Here is a 26597-nt window from a genome sequence, read left to right as displayed (position 1 = left end):
TGCCTATTACACAGCCAAAGGTTTACTGTTAACAGAAAAAGGCTGTGCTCCATTGCTACTGGACAGTTACCTCAGATAAGTCAGTACAACTCATTAGAAACACAGTGTAAATAACATGGACCCTTCGTAAACAGCTTTCCAGATTGCTACATAGCTTTTGATCTATGCCTAAGGAGCTCTACTGGCCAACTATTAAGAGATGTAAAGAAACGAAAGGTATTATTTACTCAGCCCTTTCATCAAATTCCATGTGTTTTCAGGGAAGACCAGACTCTACACCAGCAATAAAGGACCTGAATTCATCTGCCCCCTAAGTAAATTGCTCAAATTGAAAGAGAGAGGTCTGGGAAGCTCTTTATATCTTCAAACTTTTCTTCTGCATTCCCAAATACAAAAGTCATAATTATAAGTTGGTTTAACGTATTCAAACATAAGGTATCTGGTGATGTTTTACTCAGAACAGGGCAACATTCAAATATAACTGCTCCTAACCCATGGCATATTTTCTAATCACAAATATGTGTGGAGGATGTTTGTTTTTCCAAGATTGGCAGCATATAAAAAAGATACAGTGTTTGTGATTTCTGTCACTCAATTTGACTGCTTCATGAAAGCTAATATCCATTAGCATCTCTACAGCAAGCTGTTTCAGTCTCAAGTTTTGCTACATTAGGCACCTACAATGTTAGGTGGGAGATAGGACCAGATTCCCAAAATGCAGAGACTTAAATACATATGTATCTTGGAGTTGTAGTGCCTCACTGTTTGGTTTTTACTATTCAGAAAGACAGAGACTAATTCTTGACTTTAAATCCTCCATGCTAACTGCCGTTACCTAAAATGAAAGCATTTGTTTGTGAGTGCAGAAAGAAATCCATAATACTGAAGAGGAGTTTTATCCATGCAAAGCCAACTGAGCTAGATTCATAAACCATACTAGAGGCAGCCAAATCATGAGAACATAAGCAGGATAAAGGGAACATCAGCCTTTGATTTCACCAGATAAGTGACTTCTGCGATATTCTTTCTTCTTCCTCCTCTTTTCCTAATCTCCCTTGTCTCAGATAACCCCAATCACTATTGCAAAGTGTTGTAAAACGCTGAAGCAAACTAATCAAAGGAAAATACCACCACACTAAGCAAGTTAAATGTGGAGACATCAAAGATATGCCTGAAATGCTCTGCCAAATGTCAGAGATTACTCTTCTGCAGCAAACATCAGTATTAGAGGAATTTTTCACTGAATGAAAAAAGCATTATAACTGTTTCCAAAATGCCTGCCTGTTCACATACTGTACTGCTGATTTACTCATCACATTAATGGTAATTAATGCTGATGTTAATAATTGATGCTAAAGCAGCAATGCCTGCAATACCAAGATAACATATATATTTAAGATCATCATTTCTGCTCAAAGGGATGACATCAGACAGTCACATTCTCCTTCTGCAACATTATCCTCCTCGCTAATTTATTCAAAGTAGGCGTTGTTTGGCCAGGACTGTGTGTGTAGAAGAACATTTTAATGTAGAGACCTGTTTTTGGGAATTCCCTGCTCAACAGTCTGCAAGGCTGCTTAACTGCTGAATCTCAACAGTTCCAATTGCCATTTCTAGCAGGAGTCACTACTGCGTCCAAGGCGCACCTTACTTAACACAGCTATTGTAAACATGGGACTGCAGGGAATTTTAAAAGCAACTTACATTATCATTAAAAGTGCCAATGCTATCAACTTAACCAGGGAAATGTAGGTCAAAACAGAGTACTCCTGAAAAGCACACGAAGTGAATTTCTGTTTTCAGGTGATGATGGAGTTGCTGTCCTTTCTTTTATGAAGCTGAGTCCTAAGTTGATTAAATGGGATGCTGCATCTTTTTACATTGCCTAAGGGCAGAAAGGCTTTGCTCTAGAGTGCCTGGAACGGCTTCCTCGATTGATTAAAGACAAATGAAATTTGAGAGAACTGCTGGCCAGGAAAACACTTTTTGGTCATCATAGACTGTGCTAAGGACTATGATAATATTTTGTTTCATTAGAGAGAAAAAATTATTCCCTCTTGTGCTACTAATACTTATTTTCTGTCCTAATTTTTATTCAGAATGCAACAAGATAAAAATACCAGCCCGGAACTAAATTAAGAGTTTGGCAAATGCAAAGAATTTAAAGGCCATTCCTCCTTAGAACCACTACAAAACATTAAACACACCTTCCAGCAGTTACTTACAGACAACTAATGTAATCTAAGCCTGGAAAACCTCTGTCACAGCTGGCTGACAGAACTGCCATCCGAAAGACTCTGTGTTTTACACTATTCCAAACACATGAATGTTAATTCAATCTAAGTGTCCAGCCTCTCTGAAACTGGGCCACTTAGAGGTTCTAAGCTAGTTTTTCAAATCTCAAGTTTGCATCTTTGGAGAGCTACAGGTCTAGCCTGTATTAATGGCAAACATGAAGGTACATGTTTGACTTGTTATAAACCTCTTATTCCCAAAGCTGTCTTCCTCTAATTTCTCACCTGCTCTGGCACTCTGAAAGCACATTTTGCCAGTGTGGTTGTGCTGATTAGTATTCTATTATATAATATACTACCAGTATATTATATATAATACTAATAGTATATTAGTATAGTATAACTTCATATAATAATGATAATAATAATACCACAACAAAGCTTACACGGAAAAATAAATGAAATCCCAGATGGCGGAAGGAAAACCAATGATCAGGCTACTGTACTTTGCCTGCTGAGACACAGACAATTCACCATAATTGGACTGATACATAAACTGCTTAAGAGCGCCTTTTTGAGCTTAAAGCCACTCAATTTTACACAGATTCACCACCTACCATAGAAAAAAACCTGTCAGTTCACAGATCATACCGGCTAACTAGGTTTTATGTCAGCATTAAAGAACTGTTCTCAAGAACCAAAATGTGTAAAATATGAATGGGAAAAATTACAAATTTGCAGTAATTTTAATTCATTTACAGTAAAATTAAATTTTTCTTTATCTAGATGACCGATTAGCTGTATGTGTAACAAATTCACATTCCATTCTTACGCACTAAATGTGGCTACCTGTAATAATATAACAGTGATAAATCAACAGGCAGTATTTATGAGGCATATAAAAACTTCAAATGGTATCTTATGGCATGGAACAGATTTCTTTACTAGAAACAACATTATTTAGATTACAGTCTCCTATCTAACAAGAGATACTCTATACCTGTCATACAAGTATTTGACTATTTTCGTATTAGTCCACAATCCATTAAAATAAAGTTTTCAAAAGACAGAATCACAGGTGACATCTTGCCATCAACTGAAGTGACATCAACTGAAAAGACAGGTTCATTCTTTTGTGTGACCGAGGTAATGGAAGGTGGCTACAGGATTACCTCCAGGATGACTGACAGCCTAGATGCAGTTACAACAAAGCCTTTAAAATTAATCATATTTTCAGCCTTTCTACTAGAAGCACACACATTTATTTTATTTTCTTACACAGGAAAGGGAAAAAAAAAAACAAACAGTCAAAACAGGAGCAAGAAACTCATCACCTCCTGCAGGTTCAAAAACTATACAAAAACCATAGGACCACAGTGGCAATACTAATGAACTGCCCTCCTGTTAATGACAGGTCTATCACAATACAACGGTCCCCTCCCTCCTAGTGTTACGCTCAGAGCAAAAGTCCATCATGCATTGATGAAAACTGAGTGGGAAAAGACGAGGAGATGCCACCAGCACATAATCAGCCACCCTCACTGACAAATGCTACAATAGCCGAGAGAAATACTAGAGACTCTTTCGTTAAGTCTCACCCAAAGTGTTTCTGAACGGCAGAAAAATTTGATTAAATCCCTGCCACCTCCAACAGGCTTCGCTTTTAATTGCTTCTTGATTTAAAGTTCTTTTGATTGAGATGCAAACATTGAGTTCTGTGCTGTTTCCAAATTATTTCATTTCCAATGTGCTTGACAAAAACTAGATCATTTCAGAATATCCTTTCAAGCTGGAAGAGCTGCAGAAACAATACACCATTTGCAGCCTATATCCTCCAATATTTACTATCCGAACTATAATCCAAACTGTATCAAGAACCTCACATCTAATTTGCCATAAGGCTGTATTAGGTTTGCAACTTTGTAATACACTGAAGAATTGCATTAATGAAGACTTACTATGATTCTCTAAGATACTAATCCTGTTGTAAAACAGTTTTATAGAGAGATTTATATATTTTCCTTCATGGAGTTTCGATAGCAGTCAACAGTAATAGTAAAATTATTTTACCCATTCTAAATTGTAGTAAGTATCATAGAGCAAAAAGAAAAGAAGAAAGTATGTTTGAGTTCAGCTGCTTTCAGGAGAACTTTAAGTCATAACTAGAAGGAGAATCAAAGGATTAAAGCAATAAAGGAAGAGAGGCATAAGCAAATATATTGATCATTTATAACTCATTCCAATCAAAAATGAAGGAACAGGCTGTTACACAGTCTTCTCTGGTGTGCAATTCAAAGACTTGCTCTAACCTCAGGCACAGAGCCAAATATACGCAAACTGCAAATAAAGGCAACAGTAGATTAACAACTTACCCCAAGTTCAATTACAGTGAAAAGTACGACTCTGTAGCAACTGCCTATATGTTAGTTAACGTATAAGCAAATGTGAAGCTCCTTACCATAGCCCTCAAGGCTAGATTATAATTAGCACACATTTATCATAGGGTAGGATCATACACTTAGGTAGCACCCATTACAGCAATACTTTGTGCTACATTAACTTGCATACCACCCTCAGCTGAGATACAACTGATATTTTAGGCGTGCAAAAAATATTACAAATGCAAAACTTAACATGTTAATTTATACTACTACTCTTTTTTTTTAAATTATTTTCACAAAGGTAACAAAAACAAATCCATTTTATTTCACATATGTAACCAACAAGTGTTAGAAAGTATCTCCAAAGATATTTCTGAAACAATACTTCAGAAGTGTTGACAAAGTGTTTTGACATCTTTGGGATTCTCCCACACATGCATACGCCTTTCTCCTTTAGCTGAAAGTGTTCACCAATTCCATTTAGAAAGAAAAATGCTGAGAATTTAGCCATTTGTGAAACAAAGATCAGCTACCTCTAACATACACCTCTTAACTCAGTCAGCTCTGTTCCCTTCCGAAAGCTGTCTGGCAGTCCTTTGAATTCACCATAAACACAGAACATGCTTATAAACACTAAAAATTGAGCTCCCCTCTAGCTACACATTGTGACATTTCCAGAAAGCAAGCAGATCATAGTTTGTAATAGTTCATTTTGGAATGAGGTAGAATGGTGAAGAATCCAGCACAAGTTTTACTAAACCTTAACTTAGAAAGTAGCTATCTTTCCATGAACTTCTCATGACACAGGTTCCTAGACTCAGGTCAGATTTCTAAGAACGGGTACCCCATTTAGCACAGCTCATTCCTCTGGCACAGCTTTACGTAAGAAGCTGCACATGACAAGAGTTCTAGAGAACCCGAAGGATGAGGCGTTAGGTGAATACAAACTCATCACCACAATTTGTTAAGATTCACTTTCACCTCTGCTGATTCAATAGTTTGAGGCAGATCCTGTGACACACTCCCTGCACTTCAGCACAGTGAACAAAACGCTCATTTTGCTCCTTCTAATACAGTGGCCTTACCTTCTCTAAGTGCTCCTTTCACATGCTGAACATTTGCCATGTGGATTCTGACATGCTTTCAGTTCTTCATAGGCTTCAGAAAGGAAATATTAGCAAGTATTCAAAATGCACCTTTTTATAATCAAAAACACAGACAGCAGAACACAGCTCCACACTCATTTCAGGGCACAAAGGCAACTCAACTTCATGGCAAGCCTCTTCCACTCGGCCTCCTTCCTGTGCCACTACTTACAGCTGTTCTTGGTTCTACTCTCAACTGAGGGCACAGGAACTGCCCACAGAAAAACCCAGAGAGACTTCATTGTCTATAAAGAACATAGAGAATGGAAACCCTTTAAGTAAGCAAAGGCAAAGGCTATCCCTTGATTCACCAACAATACTTCCTCTTGAAATAAAAACATCGGCAAATCCAATTTGCAGTCAATATTATTTTCCTTAAATCTAGTATCTCTGAAATATTATAATATTTAAGAATGGTTACTGCTTTGTAGGTACAAGCAGAAGTCTTTTCCTTTCACAGACACTAGTGTTTCTTAAATGTGTACTTTTAAAGTTCCATAATGCATGTTTCTGAAAAAAAGTATTAAGTCAAATTTCAAATCTAAATGACAAGTCATATTTCACATTGACAAACTTTGTAATGATGAGCAGTATCTCTTATTTTCTTGAAAACCAAAAAGTGAGTATATTTAAGATAGGAAGACATACAGCTTCAAGACACATCCATCCAGACTGATGCAGCCAAGGACAGGTCTACAGCAGGTTGCTATAGAAACTCATAATAAAACCATTCCCTTCTGGCATAAACACTCCCCCCCATTTTAAATACCACACTTCTTCCAAAACTGTAAAACTTGGCGAACGTTGTATGGAAATGCATTTAGAGCATCCCTGTACTGTAACCTCTAATATGAAGAATAAATCCTGAATAAATTACATTATGCAGCTGTTCTTTTCATGTTTATTTACATGTTTCACCATAACTTGGGAAAGTACTACTAATTGTACTACTATGGTAACACCTGAATAGAGAAACCAAAACTTAAGGAAGACTTAGGCTTGCACAGATAACAACTGTAAGTTGGACTGTAAGTTGGTACAAGATCTTGACCTGTAAAATTACCTAAGCTGGATAAAAACACACTCCTCCAGTAAAGCCATAGGTTTCATCGAGCATATCCACAGACCTTTTAATCACTTTAATTGCAGCAACTCCTAAGTGACTTCAAGCACTACAGTAACAGCCAACAGATGTCATAAAAACAAGCCCATGAAGTTAAGAGTATCCAGGTGAGCGTCCCAGTGCACAGTATCCATTTGGCTTTTCCCGCTTTGGATTTAAACCATACTTCCAAGGTGCAGATAACTTGTCCAGACCTTTCTCCTCTGGAGCAAGACCCTGGAATTCAACTGTCCAGGACCTGACACTTGTGCTCTTTCACATTCTTCCCAGCAATTTTAACTGGTTCCTGGAAAGTCAGCTCTGCAGGCACCATTGCTTTCAGTTTGCATCTTCAGAAGCATCAGATTCTGAATCACACACTTATTCCCCTTTCAAAAAACTTAATCTTTACTTTAGATAGTGCAATACATACACTGACCCATCCATTTCACACATCTCTCTTATAAACTCCCTGGTTGCCCAAAAAAAAAGGCTAGACATCTCATAAGAAAGTTTCTCCTACTCTCCAGCACCCTGTTTCATTTAATGTCCATGAGGGTGTCCAAACTCTCCATCCTCCTACTAACAAAACAAGTTTTCTTTACCAAAAGGCTGAATGTTTCAGTGATTATCTGCTAGATGATGGGTTCTTCTCTCTTGGGCTAATTATTAACCCAGCAGTGCTTACATGAGACTAGAAAATGATCATTTTTTGTTCATATATTTGCATTTTGGTCCAGTACAGCAGTAAAAAAATGACAGACACACAGTAGATGAGCCCAACTGCCAATGTGGTGTTTGCCCAGATCTAGCTAACCTCAACAGAATCAACAACTCTGAATTCACAGAGCAATGGGGGACAGAACTCAAAAGGTCCATGTGGTTCATCCTCATGCCCAAGGCAAGATCCAGAAACTGATGGCATTTAGAGAGAGCCTCAAATACCCTGTCCTTAAATCCTGTAACACAATTTCCCCAGTAACCTCTTCCCTCAGCAGATTCCCTCTATCAACCCATGAACATCTGTACATTTTTCCCATGAACTAACATTGAGCTTTAATAAAGAGGTTTCTGATAAATTAATAGAGTAACACATTTAACAAGATTAGTATCTTGTTTCTTCAGAAAAAAAGTTGAAGCACTTTCTCTGCAAAAGGCCGTTAAGATTTAACATTTTCAGCAACTATTTTCAGTGTCACTAAACTGTACAGACAGGACTCCATACTCAAGAGAACATCCCTTCCCCGCACTGCAGGGCTAGTCAGGTGAGAGAAGATTACTCCTACAAGTCACGTTTAACAGCTTAGACTCTTCATACACAAGATATGAAAGATTAAATATTGATTTTACATTATAGCTATTAATTATCACTAGGCACACTCACTCCTTGTAGCTAAACTATGACCGTTAATTTGATTAGTCACAACCCACGACAAAGACCAAATTACCACAAAAAAGCCTGCAATAAGTTTTATAACGTCTCTGCAACATCATACTGCTTCCTTTAAATACTTACCCACAGGTCATGCAAATTTGGCACAGTGTATGTGGGCTGTACTTCAGCTACGTTTCCCATGGCCTGTCCAATATTGAAAATGTTAGCTGGAGACATTTCTTTCTATACAAATTTCTCTAATATTCCCTAAAACTAGGTTTTTTCTTTTAGCACCTTTTCATAAGCATCATCTCTCATGTTTCTTTGTTCACCAGCATTTCCTCTCAGTTGAAACTGCATTTGTAAATACATTTTAAAAAAGCCAAAACTCACGTCTGGAATCACCTGTATTAAAACACTTGGCACAAAATTCAAGAATGACAGTTTTGGGAATGAGGTCCTGCATTTGCCAAATAACTTGTTGAGAAGTTCCATCCATGCTTTTCCTACAGCATCTATATGGCATTTAAATAACAAGGACAGTCACAGTGGATTCCCATTACATTCACAAGCATGCACAAGAAAGATGCACAGAACTGGTTTTAGAGGCACCTAAGCATAAGCTGCTCTTTGGAAGTACCCTGGCATTTTTTTCTTCAATTAGGCAGAAAAAATTTGGACCCAAACCTATAACTTAAACAGCTGAAAGTTCTTTGCTTCTAATGCCAGATTCTTTCCAGTGCCCTGATTTCTCTCTTAGAGCATAAACTAGATCCTACCCTCTTGTCAACTGCAATCACTTTCTCTGCTTATAGGTGAAACAGGGAGCAACGCTGAGTCAGCAGAACATACGCACTAACTTTGCACCAGGACCCTGTGGTGTTAGGGCAGGGAGTTTTGGGCAAATCACAGAAAGAAGGATGCTAAACTAAACACCGTTGCACTGCACATGAAGTGGGATGTTGTATCATTGCTGAGATACCTACTTCCTTGTCTAACACCAAACACAGCATTATTTGACAACAAGCAGCACACTTGAATCAACGTTTTTTGAAATTAGTGACAAGTAACAGTTTCTAAATGCATTTTAAAGTGCATCCTTACTGACCCTGCAAGCAAAAACAACCATTAGCTATCTGGCTTTCATGCAGAATTCATCCAGGTCACCAACTATTTTTTGATAAGCAACTTATACTGACCTGAGAATACAGCTAAGGCTATCTGTTAAAACATTAAACACTGCTGTTGAGAGAGGGCTACACAGTAACAGTGTAAACCATCCAGTACACAGATGAAGTTACTGACAACTCTTAATCCTGATAGCCTGCATGAGCTAGGAAACAGGTTGCTTTGCATCTTGGAACATTATGTAACAAAAGGTGATAATCTATAAAGATATCTTGCTCTTTATCTTGTTAATAAACCCTTACTTCCAGAAAACAGCTGTACTGCCCTAGATATGTTTTAATCTTGTTTTATAAGCCAAAGCAGTAGCAAAATAACATATTAAATTGAAGCTATGATTCTGATGAATCATACATTGCACAAAAATAAGTTTAGACAGATGAATGCTAAACTTATGACAGCTCAGCAGAGCCTTGCGCTGGAGAAGCGTGCAGCTGCGTTAACGTGGGAATCACAAAGAGCACCTTTCTCAGAGAAGGGGTAAACCGCTCTAAGACCTTTTACCACAGGGAGAGAATACATGTGTCAGGACAGCCCATAAAGAAGTGCTAGCCATTCTCCTTAGCATAGTGTGGCCTTACTCTCAAACCTCATGGGCAGAAGCAGGGATATGAAGTGGTATGTTACAGCCTCCTTCTCTGGATCCCTTGAGGAATTAACGAGCAGGCACAGGAACCAGAACGGTGCCTACCTGCTACAAAAAAAAAAAAAAAAAAAAATCAGAGTAATGGACAGGAATGCTCCTTGTGCTCTCTCCACACTGCTCATCAGAGTGAAGGGCAGCAGGCTGACCTTATGAAATCACTTCAAGCAACAAGGTATTGATCAGAAGTTCATGTGCTGGAACTCTGAAGCTTGTGGAGATGAGACCAATCTCCTGTTCCTTCCTCACTAGGAAAACAGCTTTAAAATGGCTTTGCTTGGAGGCAAGGAGAAGAGGGAAGACAGACAGGTTGATTCTTGTTTGGTTTAAGGTATTTGATACAAGCCTGCCACAGGAAGGAGGAACAAGAAGTGATATGCAGATTCAATGGTTACACAAATGTCTGACTTGGCATTTTGCCAGTTTGATATGACTCACTCAGACAGTATTTCTATTAACAGAGGTTGGAAGGAGTTTAATATTTTATCCACTACAAGACCCATGACACATACCGTAAATACACTGAAATCTACTGTAATCTGACAAGAAAAAGTGTCAAACTGGTTTCTGGGTTTTGTCAGGTATGAGAATTTGTTTCTTAAGAAGCCTCTTCACAAGTCTACTCATGCTGCAATGGGCTACAATGCAAAAGCAGCAGAAAGAAGAAAGCAGGCAAAAGCAACTCTCAAATTAAAACGTTTCATCATCTTCTACACAAGGCTCTATTCTAATCCCTTAGCAATTCTTTGGCTGAAAGAAAATTAGAACCACCAGAGTGGAGAGGGCCCTCCAGTGAGCACACGTCTCATTTTTTTCTGCAAATAAAGCACTGCTGGAGATTTGATCATGAATCACTGCAGTTTGTCTTTACCACAACTGAAAACGCAACTGCATTTATTTATAAAGACAGCAAAGCTGATATTCACCAACCCAGCTACGAAAGAAACAATGTCAGGCAAGACGCGGTGGTGTTTCTGCCTGTGGGTGACAGTCAACTCTCAACACTTCCCTTGTGCTGTTCCAGTGACCCCACATAACTATATTAAGCCATTAACGTGTTACGATCACATGTCCATGTGGTAGCAGAATGTCAGTAATTTTTCCTTGTAAATACATTTTCCCAGGTTATTAATAGCAGTGGTTTAAACAAAAGAGAACCATGTCCCCTGCAAAGAAACATTTTTCATCCCTGCCCAACGCAAGTTTCTAAGGTTTATCACTAGAATACCGCCACACAAATGGCTGATTCAGCATTCATTATGGTGATGGAAACTTTTGTTAGCCAATGATTATAAAAAGATGGCTTAAGTCACTTGGGCCATGGCCTCCTGAACTAAAGTAGCTGCTGACAGGTAAAGCATCTGCTCTGTTGGCAGCTGATCAGCACTGAGCCCTTTCTATGCCTGCCCTCTTTCCCAGCTTTTCTCCCTTTGCAGTCATTCTGAATGTTAAACTCAGTATCAGAACAGCCATCTTTTAACCTGTCCACATGGCTAAAACATAACAGGTTGGGAACATCTACCACAATAAGATGATCCAGTGTTGTTTTTTTTCTGTAAAATGATAATTTCACTTATTTAAAACACCCTGACTTCTCAGCATTCCTGACCTGAAACAAATGGACAAGCATGTTTATAAATACAGTGGAAACTGTAAGAAAGAAAAGGGGGAATTGATTTTGCCCACAGCAGAGGAGAATAAACAGTGGCATATTTAGACAGTCTGGAAAACTGAATACACAGACAGTAAATGGAAACAAATAAAAGGCAGCAATCTCCTTTACACATCTGTTTATGTAGAGAGGCCTATCTCACAAACACACATTTGGCCTTGTAAGCTCTCCTCTGCCATTTCTTTAAAAAAAATTAAAAAAAACAAAAAACCAAAAACCACAAACTGCAGATATGACAAAAACGTTATACACAACAAAACTTTAAAAGTTCAACCCTCAAAACAATCCAATCTTCCCCATTTGCTGACATTCTGCAGATGCATGAAGTCTGAAATTCAAGATTAAGAAAATAAATTTGTCCACAAGAAAACAAACCATTAGTGTGTCCAGTCAGCTTGCTCTAAAAGCCAGCTATGATTATTATCACCTTCCTAATTTTGCCACATCTGCCCGGTCTGCCTACTTCAACTGATTCACAGAAAATCAAGCCCATCTATTTACAAGTCTGTGTTACAATTTTAGCCTCAATGACTCTGGATGATTACACTAACATTGAAGTTAAGTAAAAACAACACTACCACCAAAGAACAGAACCAACACATAATCAAAATAGAAAGACTATGGGTGAACAAGCAACAAAGAACAGTAAATATTATTAATCTGATATCAGGCTGAGAGCTATAGCAAAAAAAGAAACTGAATGAATAAGAAGCACTAAGGCATAATAAATCAACCACACTAATCACTAACTATTTACATATGGTTATCTTGTTATCTTACTATTTTTAGCCAACAAATTTTTTTTCACAAAATGTACAAGAGCAGCCTGTCTGATAACACTAGCATAAAGTTGGGAAAAAGATTTAAATTAGAGAACCACTGCTAAAAATTCTCACCGCAGAGAGACTCAAAACAGCTTTGCAGCAGAAAGTGCAAATGATCAGTATGGCTTTTCTCCACACATTCATTATGTCATTTTGTTTACAGAATATGGAAAAATAAATTCACATGTAACAAGTGCAATATTGTAAAAGACATCAGTATGTTAGCTCTAAAACAGTTGCCATTTTACTTTACTACATTAGAAACATTTATTAGGAGTGAAGATAAGTAACATACTACAAGAAATGAAGTTTAACTCTTCAGCTTCTGCTAGCAAAACAACATTGAACCACTTACAGTTTTCTTAGCTTTCATTGTTCTCCTGATATAGCGGAAATCTGTCATATATTCCCTTAAGTAGTTCTTGATCTTTAGAAATAATTGCTACCAATGTGAATAATCCCAAAGAGAGAGCTGCGCAACAGGTACTTAAATCCTTGTGGGGAAAAACATCCAAAAATAAAATTATCTATGGTATGAAGAATTATACAGAAACCTTATTTTAAAAAAGTATCACATGCAAAAGCTTCAACAGTTCCATCCAAAGACTAATGTTGCTACCTGGAATTAATTACAGAAAGAAAAAACCTACCTTCAGATATAACTTGGTTTTGAATTTATTAACAGCAGTCTAATATATAAAATATATATGCCAGTTTTTTCTCTTAAAAAAAGATTACAAAGCTTGACAATACTTCTAAAGTGAAACTATACTGTAGACTTAGCAAGTTGATAACTTTCTAAAAACAAATGCAATAGAGCCAAGAATATCAAAGCAGACACAAGAACTAATCTGCTTTCTTACAGGCTGAAAAAAATCTAATCTATAGCAAGGTATAAGTTTCTTATATGATTACATTTCCTATTACATAGTAAGACAAAAAGATGTGTTGCTGCATCCTTCCTTTTAACTCTGCATTTTGTAAAAAAAAAAAAAAAACAACCAAACAAAAAATAGAGTAGCCCGATGGGGGAAAAAAAAAAAAAAAGAGTCATATCTTTTAAGTTAGAAGTAAGTTTTGAACTTCACTGGCAATCTTTAAGGTCATTAAAGTTACTTAGATTTATATCTTAAATATCAGCCTACATTTCAGAATTTTTACTTTGTCAGTACGGCTCATTATTTGCAGCACTTTAACATACTTCAATACTTGCAAAAGGCATGAACTACACTCAAGAGAAAAAAATTTACATACTCATATATAAGCTGAGTTGAGTCCGTGTGGTTCTCCTACCTTTCCAGTGTTTTATCTCCCTTCTCACACCAGTTTTCTACTTGTGATCATTCAATCATCAAGTCTCATGGACAACCTCAGCAGCAAAATGGTAAAACACAAAAAACAGTAAAAAGTTTATCTATCCAGGCTTTCTGATCAATTTTCTGTGGGCATGCCTTACATCCTTCCCCCTCCTCCTCTCACTATAGGATCTAGTTGTATAGAATAGGCAAGATGCCCCAGCACTTGCTAACCATGGTATGCTTGCTCCAGTAAGATACAACCAGTCACATAAAAAGCCAGAGAAAGCCCCCACACTCACCCTCCTTAAACTGTTGCTAGAATCTCTTGGCTTTGTTGTGAAAGACTAACAAAAACAATCAGTACAACTCATGGTAAAACAAACAGACAAAGAAGAAAAAAAAAAGTCTGTGTGCCATCCTCATTCAGTCTTTCCTCCCTGTGGCAAGCTTGTGCTACCAACCCAAGCAAGAACTTGCACAGCATGCCAAAATTGAATTAGGCCTATGCTGCAAGCATTCTTTCTTGTTCTTAATGTTCCAAGTAGTTTCAGAAAATAGTAACAGAAAACTGACAGGGACAGGATTCCTCTCAGTTCCAATTGCACATAATATATATGCCTAGTTTTGTGTTTATTTCAGTCATCTTCCTGCTCTGTTGACTTCAGCTTGATGCTAAATGATAAAGAAAGAGATGATACCTGTGATACTAGTAGTACGGTAAGAGAATGTGCATTTGCCAACTATAGATAGAGACTTCAGACTATTCTAGAGAATAAATAATGATGTGTTCAAAGAAGGTAATAAAAAAATCAGACATAATAATTCAAGGAAATATCATTGAAACTACAAGAAAAATATTGCATCTACCAATTCAGGTCTCGGTCAGTAGTCCCCTTGTCACATACTGAAGTTCCTGGGCTGAGAAAGTTACCTTGCAACAAGTTCCATTTGTTTTCTTCTGGTTCTTTCTGCTTGCAATCATTTTGTACACAGACTACTGAAAGCAAAGTTAACTTCTCAATACAATGCATAACATGTCCCATTGATTATTTTGGGGTAAAGAGATGGGTTGAACTTCTTCACCTTCAGACATTTGCATATAGACAAAGTTTCTGAATAAAAGAAAAGGAACTGACTACAGCAAGCAAAAAATTCTTGCTGTTAAAGTCAACCACTACTTAGCCTCTACTCAGGCAACATACACAGATGATTTAGAGACCATTGTTGTGATTTAGGCCAGGACAGACTAAACACAAAAAAGAATTACTACTCAATAATTGAATTCACATGGAGGAGTTTGGATGTTTATTGCCTCTGTGATAGGAATGATTATTAATGCATAGAACACCACAAAAGCACTGTGTTCTCTGGTTTCTCCAAAAACCAGTTTGTAATAATCCGAAGAGACCAATATTTTTAACCATGTTTTTATTCTTACCTCAGCCTTTCTTCTTCTTTCTTACGAAGGCTGAAATCTCGCTGAACCACCTGGAGCACATGCTCTGCTTCTTCATCAGTCAAGCCAGAAAGATCCAGTTTTCTCCCCATTATATACTCTGTCCTGGATATGAATAACTATGAGGAAGATCTGAAATCAGAAACAGCAAAAAGTGCAAAATAAATTGAAAGCACTGATATTTTTCCCCGAGTGCGTTGAAATCACAGGCACAACTGCCCAACAAAAATAAAGTTGCTGCCATAAATATCAGAGAAGAAAATCATAAAATCATAGAATCATTTAGGTTGGAAAAGACCTTTAAGATCAAGTCCAACCATAAATCTAACAGTGCAAAGTCCACCACTAAACCATGTCCCTAAGCACCATGTCTGTAGGTCTTTTAAATACCTCTAGGGATGGTGACTCAACCACTTCCCCGGGCAGCCTGTTCCAATGCTTGATAACCCTTTCAGTGAAGAAATTTTTCCTAATATCCAAACCGAACCTCCCCTGGCACAACCTGAATGATTCATTTCAGAATTATTTTTCAAGTTCCATGCACCAAAAGCAATCGCCCCCAATTTAAAAAGAAATGCAAAAGATAATATTATTTAATATCCCAAATAATTTGAGGGAAGACCTCAGTGTTGCCCTCAACAAGAAACATGTTAAACTCACTAAGGTGAAATCAGGTTTAGACATTTCTTAAGATTTTATGCCATGAGTTCACAAAACTGTTTGCAAAACACAATCCCTGCCACTGTGTTTGAACAGAGAACATACTCCCCTGTAACACTCAAAAATATTTTGTACTACCAACTAAGAAACCAGGAATTATTTTAAAACACCATAAAAAAAGTAAGCATATACATTGCAAATGCATTTCCCAGAGTGACTGGAAAGATTTAGATGTCACTACCACCACAATACCTTTATTTTCCCTTTCTGTGAATGACAATGGAGAAGAAAAAGTAGTAATGTTATGTGTGAATTGAAGGTACTATGAAGTTTGAACTAGAGCTTGGTCCATTTATTTCATTAATAAATTATCATCAATTTGTTCTAATTTATTTTCACATGACTTTTATTAATTTTGTTGAATTAGTAAATTCATCTCTCAGTATTAATTTCTGTAATTCGATTTATGTAATTATTTGGGCAATCATAAAGGTGTTCATCTCCACATTAAGTTATGGTTTCAGAAACATCACACAGTTTTTGCAGCTCTGTTATGAGCTCCTAGCAATGTATATAATAATTACAAACACACAAAAGTTCTTACATTATACTGAAGAGGCAACTATTACTGCCCCTTTATCCATGATGAGTGTCAAGTGAATGAGGCTACATAAAACACAAGCTGGTTCTGTCTCAAAAAAACACCTCTAAGCAACACTGCTATGGCATACAGTTAAGTGCTACAAATAGTATAGCAAGTAGAAGCATGGGGGAAAAAATTCACCTTTATTTTCTAAACATAACAATTCATTTGTTACTTAGATGATGATGGGGGATATGGTTGGTTGGTTTTTGTTTGGGTTTAGTTGTGGTTTTTTATACAATATTTACTTTCCTCCAATCACCTGGTTACAGTTCTTCAAACAAGAAAAAACAACCCACATGGAAGGAGGGTATTGCTTATTTTTTCTATTTTGGTTATGCTATCAATGAAGTTTAGAATACACTCTTCATTCAAGGAAACAACACTTCAGCAAAAACAAGCAGATGGGATAGAAGCTTAGGTGAAATCAAGATGACAAGATCCCTCCAGTGAGACACATGCTCACCATACAGCTAACAAAGGTTGCAATGGAACAGTATGTTCTGGCTTGACTCTTTGGGTCTATTAAGGAAGCTGAATGGGAACATCAACAATGAGTTAATAAAGGCTATAAAAATGTACTTCTAAATAAAATTACCCTGATTTTTGTAGAAAAAAGTGCCACAGAAACAACGGACTATATGTAGTCTTCACTAACCCCACTTGCAAGGCCAAGAATGTCTGTTAAAATTAAAGGTTGGCTAAAATATAGTGAGGAACAACTGGCAAGATTTTCTTCCATCCCACACACACGCATAAATCTTCCTGAAATTTTGACCAGAATGTTAAGATTTTCCCCTGTCCCTTCATCCACAGTCCTTGTACCAAAGCCTCACTAGGCACTGGCAGGCATAAGAAATGGTGAGGTAGGGCTTACTGAAGTTATGCTTACATGTTGCAGCTCAAAGACAGATCAAGCAGTGCCCTGGGACACGTTGTTCCCTTCAGGCTTTGGGATACCTGTTCAGCTCTTCCCATGCAAAGCACTTCAGTGCAAAGGCCTCTGACTTTCTGAAAGCATGGAAGGGCTTCACTACAGGAAAGCCACATCTGCAGGGAAGTAAGCAGGACTTTTCCAATTAACTTTTTTCACACCCATTCACTTTATGGGAGAAATAAACTAAAAGGAAATAAAACTATTTTAAGCAATTGCTGGAGCCGGTAGAGACACCTCCATGGTAGGGCTATATTTGTCTGAGACACAAGACGATAAAGATACTAGGAGATCAAAGATGCTATTCCAGTTGCTCTTGAGCATCAAGTTAACAACTGTAATTAACACTGTCATAATAAGTTCTCCCTTCAGGTCTTCATCAAAATGTTTTTGGAAACTTTGTCAAAATTAATACTGTTTTTTCACACATACAAACTGTGGTCCATCAGTAAAGAAAATTATCCCTTTGATTCAGCCGCCACTGCTGGTTGTGAGCACATATTAGAAGCAGGAAATTTACCCCTAAATCTGGAGATAAGTGGGCAGCCCCACTACCTCTGATTTTTTGGGGTCGGCAAAGACTTAATTTCAAGTATACATATACTTTAGAATCACCAGCAACTTTAACTTTTGATTTTCATGTGGTTTATTTACCTATAAGACTCAGTCTGCATTCCAATATTACATTAACCTCTAAGGAACTCGTGTGGTTTTTTTCCCAGGAAATAATTTTTCATCACACTACTAAATTACCTCTGATCTGGGAGTATCACAGCAGTTTATAAATATTTATAAACAATGCTCAAATGTCTTTTTTTCAGTAGATCTGGATTATGCATTTTGGAAATACACAATGGCAAATCCTCTGTAACAAGTTACATTTAAAAACCGACAACAAAATAGTTTCTCAGCCTAAAATAACTTCTGGCCTTAACTGAAGTAACTTACATGAGGCTGTTCAGATGTTTGCCTTCATGAGTAATACTTCTTTGCTAAATCTCAAACTGAATACAAAATTTAACCTTTCAGAGACTTTACAAGGAATAATATCGCTCCCTAGAAGACTTTTGCTCAACAAATTAACACACTGTAACAGGAAAGCCTAGGCTTACAATACATGATTGGGTATTGTTTGAGTAATACTCTAATCTTAATACTTCTTACAGTCTGTTTTAAAATCTAATTAACTTCCACGTTGAAAATGTTTCTTGAATTTAACCTTTTAAAAAAAACAAAACACAAACAAAAACACCAAAATAACCACAAAAACCCCACAGAACAAGTAGTAAACGAAATGTTTTTCAAGAACTGCAAGCAATGCTTCTGAATTTTAAAACAGAAAGAGCATCAACACAAGAAATGAGGGCAAGCAGTATATTTCCTAGTCACTCGTGATCAGTAAGCTGTTTGGACTTGCAGTCTCAGCAGAAGATTAGCATTACAGGAGGGTGGGGAGAAAGCCCACAAACTTTTTTTTTTTTAAAGTACCAACTAACATTTAAAACAGATTCTCTGCTTGACAAAAAGCCACATCATAAAGTTAATTATCCAAATGGTCACACTGAGTATTGTACAGACATCTTAGTTTAATGCTGTAGCGAAGAAATCAGCACTAGCGAGGCTGCATCTGGAGCATTTGGGCTCCCCAGTACAAGACAGACATGGACTTACTGGAGCAAGTCCAGCTCAAGGCCACAAAGATGATTAAGGGACTGGAGCATCTTTCACAAGAGGAGATGCTGGGAGCAGGAGGACTGCTCAGCCTGGAGAACAGAAGGCTTGGGGGGTGTATCCGGATACAGGGTGTATCCAGAAGAGATCCGGGATCCCTCCAATACCCTGGCACCGCAAACAAGAATATCCTACAATTCTTTTCATTTCTGAGCAAATTTTTAACTGAGACTTCACCTGTTTCCACAACACGGTATCATTTTTGCTTTAAAATGCTGCTCCTGTGCCTTAATGAAATGTGATACTTAAGGAGCCAATATCACAAGATCCTTCAACCCAGCTATTTGCAATTGAAATATTTCATATAGAATACCTTTCCGTCACATGCTCTCAGCTTTAGAGTCACCAAACTAAACACCAGAGCTTTTCCACTCTGTTCTGCTACTCCACCACTTCTAATATTTTCCAGGTAGAAAATCAAGAAGAAAAAACCTGCTAGTAATTATATCTTTGATTCTGTCACCAATGAACTCATCTTTACTTCCTTCAGCAGTCTGTCAGGACCTAAATAATACTGCTTGATCTGTCTTGTCATTATAGTTTGGCATTTGCCCAACTTTTGCGGAAGTCTTTCAGTACCTTAAGAAATTCTTTGTATAATCTTATTGGTGAACATTTTGCCCTTTTAAGTCGTACAACAAGATAGTCATCTTTCTAAGCCAAAAAGGAAGACAAGCGCTTTGTCCATAACAGAGCTCCTTCACCACGCCTCAAATTTTAAAAAAAGTTTTGTTTATTGAATGTCCGAAAGAAGTGATCACATTGCCAGCACAAGATCATAACACTACATTTTTTAATGTAAATGTCAGAATATATATCATATATAAATTATATAATGTCACACACTTTATTTGGTGACAAAAATAAGGTCTGAGTGTTGAAAGGGATTCCTGTGTTTTGAATTATGTCAACACACTTGAACAAAGCAGACTTTAGCCAAAAGACAACATTTAAAGAACATTACTGTCCAAAGTAATTTCTACTACAGCTAGCACATCATTAACTCTAAAATGAGGCATCATTAACATTGCTCACAAATTTCTTAATCTTTTTTAAATTCCAAGAAAGTCTAGAAGCTGCAGTAAACAACACTGTGGATATTCTTCCCTTTTCACTGGAAATAAACTAATGTCCCAAAATAACAGGAGGGAAAATATACTCATCGAAAATACAAAGCCACCTCTTCAGATGAAAAATTAAGTACAGCCCAACTGACTTCAACATGAGGACTTGTATCTGGTGTGCCACATTTTAAATGAGATGCCAGACAAAGATCTCAAAGAGGATGTTATTCTTTGTACCCACACCAATTTTAACTGAGACTTACTGCACATATTTCCTGGCCTATAACCAAAGCAGAAAATTATCTTCCTTTCAGCCTTGTACTAATTTTATGTGAGATTTGTTTAGAAAACCGAACAGCTTGCAAGTTCCTGAGCAGTTAGGTTTGTTTCACTGGGGCATGTGGCAGGGTGAGGCAGCAGGTTTTTAAAAGAACCATGAAGTTCAATTCGGTTCCTTCTGGGAGAAATGTTCCTTATTAATGCAAGTTATTACAATAATCGTGTGTACTTCTTGTCTAGAAGAGTGCCAGGACATACTACAACGGGAGAAATTGTAAATCTTAAAGGTCAAAGGTTAGTACTGTGTGGTTTTAAATTTTAATCTATTTAGGAAATAAATAGGAGTTTCACAGTCTTTTTGCTTCTATATTTTACATTATTTTAAGTACTGAATATGAAATAGCTGAAGTAGAAAAGCTCCACTAAAGTCACATTTTATTTAAAAAAGAATGTCATCTCTCACCTAAGGATGGCACTCTCCCAGAGGCAGAACACAGCATATTAAACTGTGTTTATATGTTTATATATTAATGTTTATAAATTAAATTTCTAAAAAATAGAAGCTATTTTATTTAAATAGCAAAAAAGAAGTTATTTTTACAGAAAAGACTAAAGATTACACTGGAGGACTTAATTTCTGTCATCTATCTTTGACGGGTTTAAAAAAAGTCATACTAAAAAGAGAATCTTAATAATAAATCATGACCATTTTATACCTATGTATCAGGCCTACAACTGATACACAAGTATAAATCCCAGTGGGAATTCAAAATGTGATATAAAAGCCAAATTCATTCACCAGAATAATCCTCTCACTGGCAACAGTGAACTCCTTCCTAGAGGAAAGGCTTATCCAGAATTTGGCCCTACAGCTGCTAAAGATCATAGGTCACCTGGCATATACTGTTAGCACATATTTCACTGCTGTTGGCTTTCTGGTTACTGTATACTCTCATTTTACTTCAGCCTCATCTTCCATTGTTTATGCTGAATTTAGGCAAATCATGTTCAGCTCTATTTTCTCTATTTAGTAGCAACTGTCTTATGGAAGAATGCGTAGTTGAGATGATGGGTCTGACAGTATTCTGACTGTGTGAGACTGACTGTTACTCTTCCCAAAATGAGGAAGCCAGCTTGGAGAAAAAGACAAAATTGGAGCGGTTATGCGCTGACACACAATTGTATCTTGGATGATTGGCCTCTTTTCCATGTGCCTTCAATCTAAAGCATGAAATGCAGCTCGTTACTGTAACAGACTGTAAACAACCCCAAGGCCAATCATCACAGGTCAGGGAGAAAGCCAGCATGCGCACTTAGGGCATGCGACTGATCCCAAAGAGCCTAACACAATCAGAAATTTGCACGTCTAAGCACAAGACTGCAAGGGCTTTCCTTTAGATGCTCAACTTGCAAAGTGGGGCTCAGAGCTTACTGCTATGTACCCAGGCCCCCTAAACAGAGAGAACAGCAGCTGCTGAACGGAGTTATGGCCCTTCTTCCACCTTCCCATCAAAACCCAAACCAGAACACACCTGGCAAATCAGTCTTCACGCTGTACTTTCTAAGCTTGAGTCAGCATGAAGAAAATACTAAACAAAAAGCTCATTTGTATTCCTACCTCTCTCCTCAGTGTTAGCTCAAGAGTGAGGACTGCAAAAATACATTCACCCACCTGTGTTGCACTACACATGCCACATCCTTCTCCAGAGACACCTGTCAGTCTCAGCATTTCACAATCAATGGCCCTGAGATGAGCTACATGGGTTGAAGGGAGATGAAAGAAACAGCAAATCCTTCTCTGTTCCTTCAAAGAATCAGTGGCAGTTTCCATCTCATTTTAAGAGGCAGAGAAGGGAGCACTCACTTTATCTGTGTAACAGACTAATATGTGCATCCAGAAAAAGGCTCAGGCTCAATGCCTGGGAAGGATCAAATATTTATCTCCCTCCTTGTGGAAGAGGATATAAGAGAACACAACTCAGGATATTCCTGTGCAGATCCCTATTTCAGATGCCAACATCCCGTTTTCTTGTATGGCCTGAAGAAACTGAATGATACAGAAGGTCCACTACCATATGAGCTGTGGAGCAGCACATGACAAGTATGCGTTTTACAGTTAAATGCCTTCCGCAGTACCACAGCAGTCACTATTTGTAAGAACAGCTATAAAGGAGCATCCTACAGATAAAATTCAACAAACTAACCAAGAAAATATAAGTCCACCAAGATAAGTTCAAGGTGTCAAAGCGTCGCTACTACATGAAGTGGTACTAAGGCTTCTCATTCGAGTTATTCATACCTTTAATCTGGGGAAGAAGACACTGAGAGAAAAGGTAAAGCTTTTGTAAAACCTCAAACAGCTCTGGAAGCACTACACATTTTACATCTGCATACAAATTTAATTTTGCATTTTAATAGTACAGGCAAAAGAGTTATGATAAATTAAGAATCTCATAACTTGAAAGCCATATTGTGATCAACTCATGCAAACTACAAAAGTAAACAGTTATGGTGATTGCTTGACTGCTACCAAAACATCCATAATATAAAATCCAACCAATATGCAAACACACCACAGGCATACTTAAAATATCCTACCCAATAAAATGGATTCCCCCCCCCACAACATAGGTTGCACTAACTGGTATCCTACATCCCTCTTACTAAATATCACTCATCAGCATATCCTTAAGTTTGATCCAAGAATTAACCTTTGACTGAGAGAATCTTACCGCAGGACTAGGACAGACAGAAATTCTATTTTTAGAGGTAAGAAAATGCTTCCAACAGCAGTTGCCACAATGAGGCAGTATTCTCTAGTGCTGCCAGATGTGAAAACAAATTTAATACAGTAAATCACTGCTAATTCAAACCACCGACAGGAAACCCCACTGCAAATTACTGAATTTTACAGATTAGCAAGTAAATGAACAAAATAAAAAACAAAAATAATTTCATAAGACTGTGCCTTCCGCATTCACTCTGACACCTGCAAAGTGCTTCTAACCCTGATTTATGCTAGAACAAGCAAGAATCATAAGAGATACAATAGTAAAGAGTGACATCTGTAAAGCCACATGTCCCATTTCACTGAGACTTAGTCATGAGCTGTAGTTGGTTGACACACAACTTATGCCCCACGCATGGAAAAAAGGGTTTCAGAAGCAGGTTGTCTTTGAAATGTTTAGATAAGCATTTGTTAAGTGACATAAAACAAGAGTAAAATAGAGCCAGAGCTGTAGAAAGCCTCTGAAAACCAAACTAGGAGATGGGTTAATCTGTCAGGTGGGGGAGCTAATGGATTACTTTGTTGACACTGGGACCTACTCTACAATGTGCTTAGAAGAGGCTCTGCTTTGGACCCCAGCTTGGCTACTTTTTTTTTTTTTTTTTTTTATACTGACACTGCACAACATGGAAATAATCTGAGCCCTGACCAACAAACACAAACCTGAAGTTCTGGATCCCAAGTTTATACAAACAAGGAACATTTACATTCAAGCACAGGACACAGGCACTTTCTGGAGTTCAAAGGCCAACTTCACTGTCAGGTTTTGACTGCTGGTTCACTCATATTTGGATCCAAACTGGAGCAGCCTCGCAGCTCTCTTAGTTTAAACTAGGGAACCACAGCAGTTCATCCTCTTACAGGTTTAGAGAATCATCCAGCCAGCACAGACACCTTATTGAGTCCCACAGAAACTATTACTTGATCAATTTAATCAAGTTAAGCCACCATCTTTAGGAACTAGATAGGACACCTCTGTACTTTATTAACTTTTTTTTTTAAAGCAGTTTCCTTTAGCAGGGCCCACTCCTGAAGATCGAAGCAGCATTACGAGTACACTGAAATAGCATGCTCCTTTGATGAGCCTACACGAAGAACATCAGCTTTACCAAGAAAATTCCTGTTTCTAGCCCTCTACATTAGCTTCTCCCAATTTTTAGATTTCCAGTATCCATTATAATAGGCCTCTGGACCTTGACACAACATTGACACCAACTTCCCCCCTAACCAAAAGCTCAATCTTAGGTATTCTTCACCTACCACAACTGCATAGATGACATATTTCCATGGTGGAGGTGCAGCTCACTTAATCATGTGTGGAACCTGAGTCCACACTATTTCATCCATTGATTCGCCTCTTTTTGACCTGTGATACTACGTTGGAGCAGGAATCTGAAGCCTCGTCATTAAACATTAGAGGAGAAGTGGGGGGGTGGAATAACCAGGCTGATCTTCCTCTAGAGGTGAACTGTTTTCTTCTCATTTAGGACTCGACCCATGACTTTTGTGCTTGCAGTGATTAACATATCGACAATTTTTGGCACTGCCTTTTAGATCAAGCCCAGCTGAGATTGCAAAAACCAACATCACCAGATTATACCTTTTAGAATCCTTCCCAAAGCTCATTCAATTGTTTTTAAAACCTGGTGTTGCTCCAATTCACACACTATGGCTTAACGTAAATCCAACTCATGGTTTGTCAAACAAATGTCAAAGCACTTATGACAGCTCGATGCAAGCGTTGAGATAACTTCCAGAAAGGTACACCAAGCACTCCTGGGGATGACCACTGAGGGGCAGAGGTATCAGTTCTCTTAAGGGGAAAAAAAGGAATCAACCTCTTGCAAGATTAACAATGGTTAGAAAAATAGGTACACTCTGCAACTCGAGGTACTTCAGGACAGCGTTAGCTGCATCTCTGTCAACAGCACTTAAATCATACGCTGAACATCCATGCCGTAGCAATTAACGATAATGGCACAAACCAGCACTTTTCTATTTGGATTGCCCTGTGACACAGCATCCCGTTCATACAGCCCAAAAGGGGCAGAAGAAAACCACATTAAAATGACCTTCTGTATCAGAAGTAATGCCTAATAAGCAAAGAAGCTCTTCTCATATTAGTTTCAGAAGAGATAAAACTCCTCATCACAAGAGCAGAACAGAAAATTTACTCCTCGAGTTGTAAACATGTTTTGCTTTCTTTCCTTTCTAGAAGGAAAACAACAGATTATGTGCTGCCTTCCTCCAAGAACAGAAAGTTGGTTTACAACAGCAGAGCCACGTATTATTCTGCATGGAGGCGGGTGGAGGGTGTTGGGAAAGGGATTGTTTTGTTATTAAAAAACCCCAAAGATTTCAGGCTGTTGCCTGGCTTCAAGACTCATTAAAGCCAGTGGGAATGCCATGGACTTTAACAGCCTTTGAATGAGGCTCTACACTTCAGATTGCTATCGCAAGAAGAGACTACATCTCATTTTCTACAGTAAATTACCTCAGCACCCTTTAAACAGACTTGATCCAGAAACTATGGCTGCATTAAGTCACTTATCCGTTTATTCTCCTCCATCAATGAGGAGCACACGTTGCAAGGAAGAGTCCAGAAAGAGAAGATTTTTGAAACTGCTGCACAGCAGAACTTGAGCTTGGGTCTTCAGCAGTAGGACAGGCTAGAGTTCCCTTCCCACCTGCCAGCCAGCACCAGCAAAACTCAGGAAGACTACTTAATTGATTACTGTGAGTCAACTTGAGACAATGCCATCAGAAGTGTCTCATCTTCAAGATTAATCTCCACAGTAGTTAGCTCCTCCACTTCAATAGGTGATATTTTATTTGGAGGTGTACTTTGCCTTGAAGAATGCAAAATTTATTTCCTATGGTAACGCTTTATATCTTAAAACAACCAGTAGATAGTAATAACTGCAATAATCTGAATACCAAATACCAACATTAGTTTTTTCTTTTATGATCATCAGTTGATCAATAGATAAATGAAGCATATAGGTAATCGGAAGTAACAAGAGGTCTTGTTTCCTTTACCCAGCTCAGGGACTAATGGGTCAGTAAAAATTTGCAAGATTTTTACTTGCAAATTTTAACTTGTTTTTGTTAGTGTAACTTTCTTAAAAAAAAAAAACAACCTGCTCTGCTGTTGAAATTTACTGCATATTGGCCTGGAAATTT

The 26597-nt window shown here is 37.8% G+C and overlaps 1 protein-coding gene across 3 annotated transcripts in view; it reads right to left on the bottom strand.

The window, feature by feature from the left end:
- Positions 1–26597, bottom strand: part of MYRIP (myosin VIIA and Rab interacting protein) — a 238781-nt gene that overhangs the window by 208919 nt on the left and 3265 nt on the right. For all 3 annotated transcript variants that reach the window (XM_076330998.1, XM_076330995.1, XM_076330996.1), the window contains exon 2: positions 15298–15447. In XM_076330998.1, the coding sequence (XP_076187113.1) occupies positions 15298–15407 (110 nt within the window). In that variant the 5' untranslated portion in view covers positions 15408–15447. The remainder of the gene's footprint in view (positions 1–15297; positions 15448–26597) is intronic.

Source organism: Aptenodytes patagonicus, chromosome 2, assembly GCF_965638725.1.
Source record: "Aptenodytes patagonicus chromosome 2, bAptPat1.pri.cur, whole genome shotgun sequence".
Taxonomy (NCBI): domain Eukaryota; kingdom Metazoa; phylum Chordata; class Aves; order Sphenisciformes; family Spheniscidae; genus Aptenodytes; species Aptenodytes patagonicus.
The sequence above is the reverse complement of the archived record's forward strand: the minus strand, read 5'-3'. Positions and strand labels throughout refer to the sequence as shown.